Source organism: Quercus robur, chromosome 6 (assembly GCF_932294415.1).
Source record: "Quercus robur chromosome 6, dhQueRobu3.1, whole genome shotgun sequence".
NCBI lineage: Eukaryota > Viridiplantae > Streptophyta > Magnoliopsida > Fagales > Fagaceae > Quercus > Quercus robur.
The window spans coordinates 20,364,837-20,382,446 of record NC_065539.1 but is presented as its reverse complement, the minus strand read 5'-3'; the positions used below and the strand labels follow the sequence as shown (position 1 = coordinate 20,382,446).

General features: G+C 32.5%; 2 protein-coding genes across 2 annotated transcripts; one reads left to right on the top strand and one right to left on the bottom strand.

The window, feature by feature from the left end:
• Positions 1-4,326: 4,326 nt before the first annotated feature.
• LOC126689667 (protein SMALL AUXIN UP-REGULATED RNA 12-like) lies at positions 4,327-4,941 on the top strand. Its single transcript, XM_050384881.1, has one exon. It carries the CDS (start codon positions 4,411-4,413, stop codon positions 4,726-4,728), a length of 318 nt encoding a protein of 105 aa, XP_050240838.1. The 5' UTR covers positions 4,327-4,410; the 3' UTR covers positions 4,729-4,941.
• A 10,168-nt stretch (positions 4,942-15,109) lies between these two features.
• Positions 15,110-17,103, bottom strand: LOC126733184 (60S ribosomal protein L8-3-like). The gene is made up of 2 exons (XM_050436393.1): positions 16,601-17,103; positions 15,110-15,652 (listed from the first exon to the last, which is right to left on the bottom strand). The coding sequence occupies exons 1-2, from the start codon at positions 17,038-17,040 to the stop codon at positions 15,307-15,309; spliced, it is 786 nt and encodes a 261-aa protein (XP_050292350.1). The 5' UTR covers positions 17,041-17,103; the 3' UTR covers positions 15,110-15,306.
• Between the last annotated feature and the right edge of the window lie 507 nt (positions 17,104-17,610).

Here is a 17,610-nt window from a genome sequence, read left to right as displayed (position 1 = left end):
ATCTTGATGGAATTTTTTAGGTCTTGGGTTGTATGGAAGCAACTAAATAGGATAATGACTCTAGTGGTGCTTAATTAGTATCTTTGGCACATTTCCTTATGACTTTGTTTTCTATATAAAATGTGAGGGTTGATTAGCCAAATGGGGGTTTGTTTGGCTGATTGAGATGCATGATACTCCAGTCCTCAAGCAGTAGGTCTTGCTCAGCATTAGGTGATTCCCATACTAGATTGTTTGATAAGCGTATGCTTAGTGTAATTGTAATTGGATAATGATCAAAATATACTTATAATAGATTGATTGAAACATTTAGGAAATATTGGAATGGGCTTGGATGCTTCTCTTAGGATTATTTCTGTTCCTTCTTTTTTAAAACAGAGGAGCCCTGTGGCTAATAGCTCCTGTTAAATTTTTTAGAGATTACATGTCTTAATTTTGACGGATGTGATATAGCACCAATTGGTGTAGATTGAAAAGTTTATGATGAAAGTTTTTTTTTTTTGGGTTGAATTGACCTCTCAAAACACATTAAAGGGTCCAATATTCTTTATTGATCCAATTATAGATTCCTCTAGTACACTCTGACATCACCCTGAGAAGTTGGAACTCCAATCCTGCCCAGTCATCTTAATCTCCCTGTAACTTTATTTTGGCCTTTAAATTGGGGAAGAAAAAAAAATGGTGTCTGTAATTCTTTCATCATGTACAACATTTTTGTTCCTATGAATCATGCTCTCATTAATTTTTCACTGTAAAAGCAATATATTGGAAGAATAAATGAAGCTAACTTATCAAATAACTTTTACAGGAACACATATATGAAAGAAATTTCTAGCATGTAGTTTGAGATGGTTAGATTAATAAGCTGATGGAATTTATGGTCTTAACTGTTTTGTCTTTATAGATTTTTTGGAGACAAGAGTAACATGGCCACCACATGTTCGTCTTTTGATATTGTCACCATCCTTAAGAAAATGCCTTCTGTTGATTAGCTATTATGAGTTCTGTATTCAGTGACAATGATATGTTACCTTCTAAAGTCTATCCTTCATATGATACCCCATTTCATTCATAGAATGTAGACGCACCTTTTTACTTCTTGAATCCGGATTGAGTTCGGCAAGTTGTACTCAAACCAGATTGCTTGTGTTTTAAAAACTGTTTGAATTGTTATGAAATTTGTGTTGCTATTCCAGCAAATGGTAGGTAAGTCAGCTTTAAATGATGTGTAAACATATATCTGAGTTCAACCCAAATAAATTTCTAAACTTGATGTCAAAGATGTGTTAAAACCAATCTTATTATGTAGAAATGCAGAAATGTGAATATAATGGAATGCCATGAATACAAAAGGTAAGCAAAGGAAGAGAGATGACTGACCATATGGCTATCAAAGATGGCTTTGCTGGCATTAGAGCATGGGAATCAAAATCCATCTCACCAGATGAGACCTGAAACTGAAATACTTGCGGTGTTCGATTTTAGGAGGAATATGCTTAGTTTGCATGTATCCTATATCTTGGAGTTGTGGTTTTTAGGCTTTGGCAGAGCCACATGTGTAGTCCTATAATGTTGAGACATTTCCTAAAGTGACTGGTGCATGCAAGTCTTGTTGGAAATGCAACTAAAACTAAATCCTCCTACGTTGGTCTGTTTCGTATAGACTCCTTACATCGGCCTGTCTCATACAGTCAGACTCTCTCATATAGGATTTATTTATAAATCCAACAAGACATTGAATAAATTTGATTTGTTTTTTATAGACAGTATGACAATTTATGAGCCATGTGCCCTCCGTGTCAACATAAAGTAATTTGGGTAGGGTACGAAATGTAGAGCTACCAGACCAACAAAATTTTTTGAAAGGGTTAATTATCTATTCAGATAACAAATAATATGCATGCTAAGCTTTGTTGAATTACTTTATGGAAAAATTATTTAGTCCTCGTAGGGGACCACATCAGCAATACTAGTGGTCTTTCATTCCAATAATAAAGTGGAGGGGCACTGGATATTGCTGATGTGGTCCTCCATAAAGACTGAATAATTTCTCCCCTTTATGAGCCAAGAGTTTTCTAACTCAATTGGCTGACACCTATAGGTGTTTCTAACGGAAACATTTAGAATTCAAATTCCCCTTCCCATAATTATCGATTTATTAAAATAATAAATAAATAAAACTATAAGCTTGCTACACTTTTAAACATTTCACTAGTTCAAAGCTATAGTATGATTAATTTTTTTTTTTTTTTGGATGGGTATATGTATGGTTAAATTCTAACGAATTAAGTGATTGGTTTCTTAATCCCATTGGTTTCTTAACTCCGATATGAGTTTTCTCCTATTTTAACTTCTCCATAGGATTTGATTGGAATTTTGAGAATTAGTGATTTAATTGCTTAGGGGACAAAGTTTTCTTTCAATCCGAGATGGAGGAATCTCCTCACTCATTAGGGGTGGTTTATAATGACATCTATATGTATTAAATCACATGATTAATTAAATCATTTAATCAAGTTACATGACTATTAAGTAGGTCATGTAACTAAAATTTCCCCCAAACCAATTTAGAGAAAGGAAAAAAAATCCCTTTCTTAGGTAGTTAGCATTAAGTTACACTTTGCATAATATTATTGTTACTAATTATCACACTATTTAATAACCTTTAATTGGATTAATATTTTGAAAATTCCACAATTGTATTATATATTTTATTTGTTCTTACTATGGACACCTATTTTTGTATTAATAGGATTTTTTTTATTGTCTAATCCATGAACTTATGTTTTATGTATACTTTTAAATGAGATAATAATTAATTTCTAATAATTTTGATATTTAAAACACATAAAAAAAGTAATTAAGAAATTTACTTATTATGTGGTTGTCATGACATCAATCACAATTATTATCATGTAATTTTTTTTTTTTTTTTTGAGAAGAATTATCATGTCAATTTGTAAGCATTTTGTAATAAAATTGATATAAAAAAAAATTGTTTCTTTCATTCAAAAATTAATTTATTTAGTTGTTGATATGACATCAATCATTTTTATTAATACATTAGTTTCTTTTTCCTTTTTATTTTTTTACAGTATTTTTTAATATTTACATGATATCACGTCCTTCGAGGAAGAATATATATAATTTTTTTATTTTATGGGAGAGGAAGAAAATATTGATATTGAGAATTTCAAGTTGCAAGTTGGAATGCGCCTGCTCCCATCCATGAGCAAATCCTCGCACGTTCCTGGCAGAGCCATAATGTCTTGGTCGATCGAACTCGTGGTCCAACGATACTTAAACTACTTGCAGCCGCAATTCTGTTTTGATTTACTAATATCTAAGAAAACTAGCATTTGGTCCTTAAAATGTTATATATATATATATATATATATATATAAATAAATAAATTAAGCTATAATTAAGTGTGTGTTTAACAGTTAGTTTGTTTCTTAAAAAAAAAGTATATAAATTTTATAAATATACCATAAAACTTATTTTATGATATATATATATATATATATATAATTTTCTTTTGTACATGAAAAGAAAAGGTCAAAAAATAAGAATATTAAATATAAAAAGAATTCTTTAAATTGTTTTAAATATAAAACATAATGATATAGTCAATAGGCTCTAACTCAACTAGTACTTTTTTAGTTTTCCTCCTTGCAAGTTTTATGTAGAGGGTAAGATTATAGATTTAAGATTCACTAGATACGTGTGTAACTTACCTATAATAAAAACATATACATTGTAAACATCTTTATAAAAGCAATATGTCATAGTTCAATGTGATTTCTTTTAAAATGAACTTTATTTTAATAATAAATATCTTGTGGTTTTTTTTTTTTTTTTTTTTTTTTAATATCTATTCTTTTAGATATAGAATAATTCAATATGTATAAGATTGAGAGATTAAGCACAGCCCCCCAAAAAAAAAAAATTCTGGCTCCACTACTAATTTAAAACGTGAAGTTGGAGCACTTTCGATATTAGTAAATTCCTTAAGTATTGCAGTTTCAAAGTTTGAAAGATCAATAATGTGTGTATAAATACAATAATTCATATTTCTTCATGTCAATTATTCCTTCACAGTTCACACACATAAGCACATAGACACGCAAAGACACACAGATAAAGGGCATGCCCCAGTGGGGTTGGAACTAGTATGCCTTTGTTCATAGTGGCCCCAAAAAAGACTTGTGGTCTGTTCTTTGCCCCCACATTCCACATGACCTTGTTTCTCGCCCTCCCTTCCAAGTTCCAACTCTCCCAATAAATACCTATCTATCCCTCCAATCCTCTCTCGCCAAACCTTCATCTTTGTAGTCCCTTAAACCGTACTACTTTCCTTACAAGTTTTTTTTTTTTTTTTTTTGAAAAAAGTGCTTTGAGAAAGCAAAAATGGCTCTGAAAAAATCAAACAAACTACCTCAAACAGCAGCTTTGAAACAAATTCTCAAGAGATGCTCAAGCTTTGGGAAGAAGAATAATGGGTACGATGCAGAAGGGCTTCCTGATGATGTGCCAAAAGGCCATTTTGCTGTCTATGTTGGAGAGAATAGAAGCAGATACATAATTCCAATTTCATGGTTGACTCACCCTGAGTTCCAAAGTCTGCTTCAAAGAGCTGAGGACGAGTTTGGCTTTAATCATGACATGGGCCTTACCATTCCTTGTGAAGAAGTTGTTTTTAGGTCTCTAACGTCAATGATCAGATAAAATTGGAAGTATGACAAAGATTAAGCGGCTTCATTTTGTTATGATATAAATAACTTCTACTCGAACTAGCTAGTATGATCAATGAAGAGATTAAGGGGTACTATATTGGTGGTTTTGACCATAACTTGTTGACAACTTTTGTATTTAAAGTGTGCGTTTGGATTGAAATGGAAAATTAAATTTATTTTACTATTCAGCTTATTTTTGCTACTATTTATAAGCCTCACTGCACTCTTTGATACTATTCATAGGTCTCACTGTACTATTTCAACTAATTTTTACCTTTATCTACCTTACTTTCAGGAATAAATTTTCAATTTCAGCAAAATAAGCGATATCCAAACACACCCTAGATATTTTATTGTTGATTTGTGTCTGGTTTTCCTTAGTGATGCACTTTGTGTCCTTGAAAGAACTATTACAAATGTAGAGGTTAAGAGATTGTTTGGATTTGTTGTTTTCCATCACCCATTACTCTGTTTTCATCACTCATAACTCAAAACTGGTGAGTCTCATGGTTGAAGGGTTTGTTTGGATTTGTTTTCAATTTTTGTTTCCATCACTCAATTCTCTGATTTTTTAGTAATGAGTTATGAAAACTGAAAACACATTTTAAGTGTTTACAAACTATGGAAAACTGAGTTATGTGGCATTTTTGTAATTTTACTCAATTGGATGGGACCTACTATGCCTTGTCTCATCAATCTGACTTCATGAGCATGTGCTCTCCCCTTCTCTCTCTCTCTCTCTCTCTCGTCTTTTTTTTTCCCCTCTTCAAACGCACAGCTCTCATCTCCTCTCTTCACCGGACCTCCATAAGTCCATAACTCACCGCCACATGAGCATCACATGCCACCTCCATAGACCCATAACTCTCTGCCACCAAGAGCATCACCGGACCTCAAAACTCAAATGCCAAAAACATAAATAAGATCCATTCATAGGACTGGGTCATGCAGCTAGGTCGCACCGCTGAGTCACGTCGCCGCTGGGTCACACCACCTCCACAGACCCATAACTCACCGCCACCACTAGCATCACAGCATCACCAAACTTGAAAACAACATTCGAGCTGTTTGGATTTTAGCTAGGTTTGGGTTTGTATTTTGGAAGAGTAACAGGACTGAAGGGGTAAAGGGGGAAATGAGCACTAAGGAAAATGGTGGGGAATGAGGGTGAGGCTGGAAGGCTAACTATACTCACTGACATAGTGCTTAGGTAGTGGGTCCTACAAAAAGTAGAAATATTTGAGTAATGAAAAGCTGAAAACAGTGTGCCAAATGTGTAGAGTTTAGGAAATTTGAGTAATTTAAGTGATGAATGATGAGTGAGTTTTTTAAAAACCAAATAGCTCCTAATTATTCATGAGTAATTCTCGTTTCTTTCAACTCTCTCTTCTGTCTTGTTTATACGCGTACGTATGTGATGTGTTTTGGTTGATTGATGAAGTAGCTAGTGCTTGCATTGCTTCAATCATATTACCAAAAGTCATTCAGCCTTTATGGATGGAAAGGTTCTAACCGATTGAAAAGACGCAGGCAATGGACAAAACCTCCAGTTGTATTAGTGCTTAATTTCTATCTAGTATCACTTTCAACATCATTTTTGTATATGTACGTTTGGTAGCGTACTACTTCTTGTGACTTGCTTGGTACAGTGTTAGTGCTTATGTACATCTTATATATGTACGACTAATTGTCTAAACAAATTTTTAACGTAGGTAATAAATAAAGTGATATTATTAATGAGTTTAGATAAAAATTTATAAAAAAAAAATTGATGATAGAAATATTACAAAGTTTATGATCTAACTTTTACAAATTGGTATGTCACAAATTACAAAAAAACTATTCTAACATTTATTTATTATCTTTTTTATGAGCTTATTTGTTATGTTTTAAGAATTTTTCAATCATATTTATTATCATAGGAAGTATTAGTCTATAAATTTTTTTTTGGTAAACAGTATTAGTTTATAAAAAAATATTGATAAAATATCAAAATAATTTTAATTTTTTTCCTCATAAAAATCTGTGAACTCAATTATTTTCATCATTAAAAAACAAGCAAAACAAAATTTCCAGGATCATCGTATCAGTTAGAGTGTCAGGGTTGCAACTACATGGGTACGTAAAATTCTCTTTCGTCATTATTGACCCCCCAATTCGAGGCGTTCATTGGCGAGAATGTGAATATGTGATACCAATTTTCTAGCACTCGATGACGACGTAATATGGTTCTGAAGAGTGTATGGGCTATATATTGATTGGATGGATTCCCAATGTAATATAAGCAAGAACTTTGAGGATACACTGTGATGGGCCAGTGCTTTACCCCTTCGTGGGCCGACCCGACACGAACAGTGATTAGTCTCTGGTTGAAAGCTTTGAGGATACACTGTGGGAAACCAAAAACAAAAAAAACAAAAAAAACAAAAAAATAAAAAATAAAAAAATAAGCAAGAACTTTATTCTTCTGTTATCAACCAAGAACGATACACATGTGATGTGACCATGAACTAAGTTTAGGTTATTTGGCTGCTAATTTTTACTAAGAGAAAATAGACAGTGGAGATAAGTTTATGAAAATACATTTTGTCTCGTTATTATAATTAACCGTGGTGGATTAAAACATTCCCACTATTTCAATTTTTCACTTTCCCAATGTGAGGATTTCCATTTATGTTTTTACAACTTTGGCAAATTTAACATGTAATTTAGTAAATTGTTTACTTTTTTTGACATACTAATTATTAAAAAATGAGACCACCAAATCCTACTCTTTCATAACAAGTGTGTAAATTACTTTAATTATTCCAAATTAAAATCCAACATGGATTTAGTAGATGAAGAAAGTCATTTTAGTTTTGTAAGGTGATATTAATCATCAGCACTAGATTCAACGTTATGGGTCTCTTTCTATACTCTTTACGGCATTCTTTGCTATAGGTCTCTTTCTTTACACTTTTATGACATTCTTTGCTATAGCTATAGGTCTCTTTCTTTGTTAATCTCTCGCACAAAATTGTTTTGTTTGAAGGAAATATAGGTAGAGAACCACTTGCATTGGGATTTTGTTAATTTGTTAGGCTGAGTTGTAGCCTGTAGGGCATATTATGTTGGGTTCATGCACAAGGAATCTGCAACTTTTCTGTTCTCAATTCACTCAGCTCTCGAGGGCTCTCAATGCCACACAAATATATTGCAAACCAAACTTATGTCTTCACAACTTACCAAATTTAATTAACATGAAGAAAAAATATCAAGATTGTCTCCCTAAGAGAGAGCTAAATATTCAAGTTTGCCTTTTGTTTCCTTTGTTTGTCTGTGACATTAAAAACTTGCTGAGTGCATTTCTTCATATCCATCTGTTCCCCTCTAAAAATACGAGGATTTCAACTTTCAGGGAACTTCTGAAATGGGCCATGATGAGATGGGTACTATTCTCGCATGTGAATCGTTGATTTATTGCAAAACAAAAACAGTGAACCTTTTGTCCTTCGACCCATCAAATCGATGCGGTTTAGATCAAGCTTATTGTCCTAAAGGCTAAGCCAATTACCACTTAGCTTGTCAAATATCTCTCCAATGTTGCTGTTGTTTCTGTTTCTTTTTTGGGTACGCGGACCCTCTATGTTGGGTAATAAAATCTTCTCTGCGATTTTGGTTTTTTAAATAATTAGTCGGTAGCACGTGCTGACACTTGCTTGCCATGGAAAAAAGCAGTGATTAAAGTTATTTTTAGAATTTAATTGTATTACAAAACAAAAATATAAATTATTTAATTTTTAAAGTATATAGAGATTTACATTAATTAAAGGAGACATTAAAATTTTGATAATTATGTTATAAGAAGTTAATTTCATTTGTATAAAAATTTTGATCAACCATAAAGTAATGGTAGCTATTTAACATATAAATATCTATTTTATTATAATAGTTTTTCAATTCCTATTTGCTAAATGCAATATATCCATTCACTAAAAACTTCTAAAAATAATAATAAATATCATCATCTTCCAATAATAAACAATTGAATTTTGTTAAGAAAATTATATATATATGTGTGTGTGTGTGTGTGTGTGTGTGTGTGTGTGTGTGTGTGCGTGCGCGTGTATAAGGGGAAATTATAGTAAACTCACATGTGGTTTGTTCTGTTTTCACTTTGCCTATCTGTGGTTTAAAACTTAACACTTTGCCCACCTAAACTTCAATCTGTTTGCTCTCTGTTACCCACCTCACCCTCAGACGTTAGAAAAAACATATTTTTAATACAAATTAGAACATAACATGGATCAAAAACACGAACCATTGAAACTTTTCCTCACGAGCTTGAAAAACATGAAAAACCCCCATCTTAACAAAGACGCAAAGCTTCATTTTTATCAATTTCATGAAGTGGTTGGAAAGTTGGGTTTTTAAAGCCTCTTGGTGGTTCTATTGCAGTGAAATTTCAGATTTAATATATTCATTGTCCATATTTTTAGTTTCACTAGCTTTTGTTCAAGTGGGTTTTTAATATATATATATATATATATTTTTTTTTTTTTTTTTTTTTGAATGATTCATTTCACTATGAAGGCTTTGATAATGGGATTTGTTTCAAGGACTAGATTGCCATGGCTTTTGGTGGCCTTATTGATGTAGTGATTTTTGTTCAATTGTGGTGGGGTTAGTGTTTGGATTTTGAGAAAAATGGGTTGTGCTAACTCCAAAACTGATAAAAATGAAGCTTTGCGTCTTTGTAAAGAACGAAGAGATTCAGGCCATTGATTCAAGGTATGCTCTAGCAGCTGCTCATATCTCTTACACACAATCTCTTAGAAACATTGGCATTGCTCTTCAGCGGTATGCTGAGGCCAAGGTCTTGATTAGATGGGGTTTTTATGCAAACAAGGAAATCTGATGTTGGGGTTGAGTAATAGTGGGAATTTGAGTTTTGGGTCGAGGGAGGCTTCAAAATTGAATGGTATGTTGAAGAAGTTGTAGGGCATAGACAATCTCAAAGGGTTTCTAATCAACGAAATGTTATTGATGAACATGTGGAAGAGAGTAGCAGTGGTAAGTCTTTGGATGAAGTGGATTTAACAGATAATGAAAAGTCTTTGGATGAAGTTCTTAAGCAATCAAAAACCCTAACTTTTTTTATTTTTGTTATGTTTGATTTTACCTAAAAATATGTTTTTCTAATGACAAAGGGAGAGGTGGGTAACAGATCTCTAACGGAAGTTACTTCAGGTGAGTAAAGTATTAAATTTTGAATCATGGGTAGGTAAAGTGAAAACGAGTCTAACCACAAATGGGTTTATTGTAATTTCCCATATATATAAAGATAACAAAATGCACATGTCATCAAATTTTCCATTAGATAAATTATAAGTTTCGAAAATTTAAACCTAGAAAATCAACATTCTTTAGATAACAAATAAAACACCTTATATTATTATTTTAACTTTCCAAGAATTACTACCATCTAAAACTCAAAATACATGAAGAAAATTTTTGGAATGTTAAAATTTAGTGGGAGAATTTTAGACATTACACAATAAAATATTTTAAGAATCATAAGTTTTCAGTAGAATTTAAATAAGAGAATAACTATATGACATATTTGCTATTTTCCAAAATATTAAGAGAAAAATTGCTTGATTTTAAAGTTTAAGAAGGAATTGTAAACTACCTTAAACATAAAGGATGAAAAGTGTTTTTATCCTAAGTTTTTGTTTTTGTGTGTAAAACTATGTATTTTTACTTAAAATGGTGCGCAAAGCAAAAAAAAAAAGTCAGCTCAATAAAATTGTAAGTGAAACTGTGAATTTTGACTCAACAAAGCTACTAAACCAACAAAAAATTTCTAAAAACACAACAAAATGGCACAACATTTCTATAATACCTTTATACTTTTATTATATTTTATTTTGACTTGTAAAGAATTGACAGCTCAGTAGTTTTGAAAATATTGTGATAACAACAAGATATCTTAACATTTTCACACCAAAAAAAAAATGCTATGTTCACTACATTTTCACAACAAATCATAGGTAGTAAGTTGTTACAGGTTGTTATTGGTGGGCAAAAAAGTAGTTTCATTGATAAGTTTAGATTGGAAACAATAACAATTTACTACCTATGATTTGTTATGAAAGTGTTGTGAAAAATATTGTGGATGTAGCACTTCATTTTTTACAATTCCTTTATTTTTAGTTGTAGTTGGTTCCAGTATAATATTTTATTATTTTATTTTGACCTATAAGAATTAACACCTCAACAATTGTGAAAATATTGTATTAGTTTGTTGTGTTAATATTTTATTATAATGTGAAACAGTGCTAATTGGACAAACAAAAAATAATGTAGAAAATCTAGTGTAGTTTTATGCATTCACAAAAAAGAAAAAAGGCCAATGAAATAGTGAAAATTGAATAAACCAAAACTACTATAGCAAAGCTACCGTAGCTTTTCTCATTCACTCTTTTTATATATAGATTTTGAACTATAAAGAATTAACACATATATGTCACAACATTTTCACAATATCTCTATATATACATTGTACTTACAATGTAAATTTATATTATAGACATATAAAATTGGCAGATTTTGTACACATTTGCAAAATTTGTATAGTATTTACCTTTTTTTTTTTTTGCAAATGTGTATAATATTTGCCATTTTGTATGTATACAACATAAGCTTACAAAGTAAACATACAAAGATCCTTTAAAAAAACACAAAAACAAAAAATAAAGCTCAAACTAAACGAGTGTACAGCTTGAAAAAAAAAAAACTCACCGATTGAATAAACCAAAGACACTATTCATGAGTTTATTGGCTTTTTTTATATAGTTAATAGATAATATAATAAACGGGCCCTCTAACAAAAGTTTTATTATTTTTTGCAATTATGATAGTTTATTATTATTTTTATTATTATTATTATTAACCATATTATTGTGGGGAATAGACAAGGTGGAACACATGAACAACCAGAACTTATGAAAAACAATTTTATTTTATACTTTAATAATTACAATGGAGAAATGATTATTGAACTATGGATATCTTCGTTTAGAAACTTAGGGGCTGTTTGGATTGCCTATTTCCATAACTCAATTCTCAGTTTCCATAACTCATAACTCAAAAATGGTGGGACCCATAACTCAATATCCGTTTGGCAAACGATAACTCTGTTTCTATCACTAAATTCTCTGATTTTTGAGTTATGAGTTATGGAAACTGAAAACACATTTTGGCTGTTTTCAGTTTCCATAACTCATAACTCAATGTTAATATTGTAATTAAACACACATAGAGGACCCACAAACAATACCAGCCACACCTTTTGACCACTTTTGACTTTTTTTTCCTTTTTTCTTCTGGGTTGGCTGTTTGGTTTTTTTTTTTTTTTTTTTTTTCTTCTTCTTCTTTCATTGGGTCGGTTTGTTTTTTTTTTTTTTCACTGGTTCAATCTTTAGTTCTAGTTTTTTTTTTTTTGTTTTTTTTTAGGTTTAGTGAGTTTGGGTACTTAAAAAAAAAAAAAAAAAAAAAAAAAAAAAGTTGCACCGGCTGAGAGGTATGGGCCCACAAATAGTGTGAAAAATATTGAGTGATAGGAATTGGGTGATGATGCCAAATGGATGTGAAAAATTGAATGTTGAGTTATGAGTGATGAGTGATGAGTGATAGAAATTGAAATGACAGAAATTGAGTGATGAAATTTTCTTATCCAAACAGCCCCTTAGATGTCAGCAAATTAAAATGCATGACTAGCGACCCCCCCCCCCCCCCCCAAAAAAAGTTATTTATTGATAAAAGCATATCTTTTGCTCTTAATTTTTTTTTTTTTTTTTTTTACTTTTCATTTTAGCGTTTTATGCTTCAAATTTTTTATTTTGACTCTCCAAGTTTGATTTTGTTTTCATATTAGTTATATCGTCCATTTTCTTTATTAATCTAACTATTAAATATTATTGGTGCTTAATTAACTATTTCATACAATACTAGCATCATTCATAATTTCCCTCATCCAAATTATTAAAAATAATCTTAATAGATAGAAAATTCAATGTTTTATAAAAATATGAACATGTTGATGCCTTATATAAATAGAAAAATACGAAACTAGAAAATATTGATTTTGATCATTTAAAAAAAAAAACAATTATATTACCAAGTAAGAGTATTAAATTCAGTCATGTTAAAGTCATTTCATATAAATTTAATACAAAAAATTTTAATAAGTGTTTTATAGTTTAATTATATATATATAAACTTGTATTTTTAGAAATTTTTTTCCATGCACAAATAAGAGTTTTTTTTAAAAATGTGCATATATATTGTGGGAGGATGAATGTGAGCTTGGGATGAGAACCAAAAACCAAGTAGATCATTTTTAAACAAAAATGGGGTCAACCCAAGATAAATATGTAGATGAAATAGTTTGTTAGATGAAGGGAAACCGTCCAAGCCCACTACCATCGAAGTCTAGGCTAACTTCCTTTCCCAAGGTTCATTATCGAGGGAACGGGCAAAACTTTCTCTTTTGGCAAGTAATAAAGGAACCATAGTTGACCAATCCCCTTCTAAACCAAGATGCCACCTTTTCTCAGACTCATCCCGAGAAGCAGAAGGAACAAATAAGAACCAATGGAACAGTCACCTCAGCATTAATGAGATTTCTCACCTAATCTCTACCACATTAAATGCTGAATGTCTAACTTGAACAATAGAAACCCCCTAACAATCCTCTTTTATGATCAAAAAGCGGTAGAATAGATGGATGATGGGATAAGTATCTCCCAAATCCAGTTGAGAACAAGCCAACTGGGGAGAAAGGGGAAGGGGGGGGAGATTTTTTTAAAAGGAGGAGAAGAGGAACAGGGTGGGGCGTCAAGGAAATGAGAGAGAAAAAGTTTAGGTAAGAACAAGAGAAAGAAAGAGAACAGAGAGAGATAATTCTAAGGGTTTTTAGTCTTTGAACCTATCTCATGTATCTCAGGAACTTCATTCCCAAGCATATATATATTTGATTCGATCACTTTTCATTTTTAATTTGTTGCTTAGACTTCCTATTGTGGATCGTTTCTCTTTCTTTAGAAATTAGTTGTGTAGATCTTATATCAATCTCACTGAAAAGTTGTTGGTTGTTTTTGACCCCCACATATACATATAACATATATGATCGATATAGTATATGTAGTTTACTAATTATTCTACTTTGATTTTAGCTTCACCTAAAAAGGGTGTAAGTTATAACATCACATTTGAATGATTTGATTGGTTGGCAATAAGTCTTATATCGCTTTTTATAGATTCACATTCATCACTATAATTACTTTTATTTCTCATCCAGAACTTGTTAGTTTAATAGGTTGCTAAAAAAGTTTCATTTATTTTTATTTGTGGATAATTTGATAGTTATCATTGAGAATGAATGATTTAAATCGAGAAACATTATGAGATGTCAATTGAGTAACAAGTCCACATGCTATTGGCAAAGTTCTATTTATTTTTTAAAAGAACAAAAACAGGCCCATATATCACTCGTGTTCATCAACTGCCTAGATTGACAAAACTTGCTGCGGCGACATACCCACCCTGTAACACCTCCAAAAGTCGTGCAATCAAACATTAGTAATACTAATAGATAAGCCTAAAGTCAATCATCAATAATTCGGCTTGGCAAATCGCTAATACAATTATGAATCATCACCTTCTTTTTAAATAATTCAATAATTCGTTACAACGAGAGGATTTGAATCTATATGTTTCATTAAAAATACCAGTAAGTGCCAATTGAGCTAGAATCTATATGTCTCATTAAAAATACCAGTAAATGCCAATTGAGCTAGAGACTTCCGACTCCAACAATTATCATGGGTGTCAACTCTCATAACTTGTAAATTCCAGAGTGCCCAAGTATTTGCGAGAGATGCCACATTTCGCGAATGTACAACATACCTTCCCTGGGCAATCAACCAACCAACAAAAGAATCTATAACTCCAGTTATTAATCAATTGTACAAGGATTTATCATAAATATGACAACACTGCACCTCAACTAAACTTAGCTCAGGAAGTCATGAAAAAAAGTATTGCCCAGACTTCCGACAAGGAAGCCGATGGCAGTGAAAATTGGCTTTTCGATCAAAAATGTAATACTTGCAACAGAACTTTACATCTGATCAATATCTCTGAAACAGAATGGAGTCAATGGACATACCCATGACTCCATTTTGGCCAAAATGACAACACTGCCACCACCATGATGTCCAAAATTTCTATATTAATAAAATTTCCTATGTCATTGACATAATGCAAAAATTATTCGGATTAACAAGATATGCTAAATTTGGATAATCAGCGTAAGGTAAAGAGACTCCTTAAGCAGAAATAGGAACAACTAAATTGGAATAATTTCAAAAAGTGCATAAACCAATAGTAATAAAAATAAAACATAACGACATTCCAACCAAAATTTTGACAATAAGGTTCAACAACTAGTCTTAGATGATAATCAAGATACGCGGCAGATCTAAAGTATAACACTCTTTTAAGCACTCTTATCAGCCTAAAATTTTCAAGAACCCTTGTCAGCTTTAGAAGCAGTTGCAGCCGCTTGTCCTCTGAGCCGACCAGTCCTCCTTGCAGCAATGAGACCAACCTTTTGACCAGGAGGTGCATCACGCCTAACAGTACTTGCATGCCCAATATGCTGGTGGTTACCTCCTCCATGAGGATGCTCAACTGGGTTCATAGCCACACCACGTACCTTGGGCCAGCAATTTCTCTTCACTCTGAACTTGTGGTAAGCATTACCAGCCTTGAGAAGAGGCTTCTCAGTTCTCCCTCCACCGGCAACCTGCCCAATCATAGCTCGGCAGCCACTTGGAACAATCTTCTTAGCACCAGATGGGAGTTTGACCCTGTCAAATTGAGTAAACATACAATCTGATGATCAGCTACATAGATGGTGTCAGCGCAAGAAATCATGTATTCTCACAAGTTTAGCAAAAGTAATCAAATTTAGATGTTTAAAATACTCAAAAACTCCAATTATTAATCAATTGTACAGGGATTAATCATAAATATGACAACACTGAAATCAGCTAAACTTAGCTCGGGAAGCCATGCAAATATTGCCCAGACTTCCGACCAGGAAGCTGAAGGCAATGAAAACTGGCTTTTTGATCAACAATGTAAAAGAATATGCTAACAACACAAATCATGCAAAGTCATCAGGATTTAACATAAACAAACAAAGCTACTATAAAAAGCATAACAATCTTTAAGGTACAAACAATACGAGAACTCTATATATGTACATAGAAGATGATAAATACATAATATCAGTTTGCATATTGGTACAATTGGTTCAGTGCAACAACATGGAGTTTCAATTATCAGAATCTTATGAATATATAGGATTGGAGCGGTAAACCTAGAGTCCCTAGTCCCCCTTCTCTTTCCCACGATCTTATAAGGAACCCAACACTCCAACCATTATATTATTTATCTTTGTGCAATGAATTTCATTTCAAAAAGATTAAAGACTCACTAGTCTCTACATCAACAAACGTCCACTAAATACCCAAACCAAATGACCAAAAGTTTCGGGTTATGCAAGAAGAGTAAACGTTAATCAAACAGATCATTCACAAAGGTACCTAGCATTAACAAAAGAGCCACATAGCAGAAGATGAATAAACTCCTTTATCAAAAGCAAGCATATGCCATTCTATGTAAGGAGTAGTAGTTAAAACATTTGGGCAAAAACACATAGCTCACTCAAGCAATTCATATTAGAAACGACATTTTCTACAAATTGTAACTATATATAAAACAATTAATCTTAAACGACAAAAGATAGATACCTGCTAGTGTCGTTATCAGGGTTGTGGCTAATGACAATGGCGTAATCACCAGAACACCTAGCGAAGACACCACGGTCACCCACATGGTGCTCCACGTTGCAAACCACAGCTCCTTCAGGAATAGATCTGAGAGGCAACACATTGCCAACAACAAGAGTAGCCTTTTTCCCACAATACACGAACTGACCAGTGTACATGCCCTCGGCAGCCACGAACAGCTCGTTCTGCTTCTTGTAACGGAAGGGGTGGCGGAAAGTGATCCGGGCGAGCGGTGCACCGCGACCAGGGTCGTGAATGATCTCAGTGACCACGCCCTTCAGGTACCCATTGCGCTCACCAAAGTCGAGACTGCGGAACCTCGCTGGTCCCTTGCGGTGGTGGGTGTGGGACTTGAACACAGACCCAGCACCCTTACGTTGAGCTCGGATCACACGACCCATGGGAACTGGGAACGACTAGACGGCTGAGAAATGAGGAAGAATATTGAGAGAGAAATATGAAGCGGGGATATTAGGGTTAAGTATAACAAGAGCCAAGCCAAGCCAAGTTAGCCTGGTAATGGGTCGGATGTGAACCGACCCAACTGGACTTCGGGTTCAGCACAAGCTTAGCTAAGCAAACACGTGAAATGTTTAATGTGACTTAATTTTTATTCAAATAATAAAATTTCTTTAATTTTTTGAGAAGGAAATTTAAAAAAAAAAAATTGGTTTTGAAACTTTTAACTGGAATATTATTTTTAAACTTTTTGAATAATATAATTTCCCATAAAAGTGAATAAATATACTTATACTATACTATAGGAAAAAAAATTAAGATGACATATACTTTTATTATAGGTGCCCATTAAGCATTTTACTTTTTTTTTTTTCTCTCTCTCTTAGCTTTAAAAAGAATTAACAACTAGATTTTTTGAAAATAAACTTTTTTTTCTCACACGTTTAGCAAATAAGCAACCAAAATATATATGGTATTAGCACTAGGTCCATGTGATTGGACATGGTAAAAAA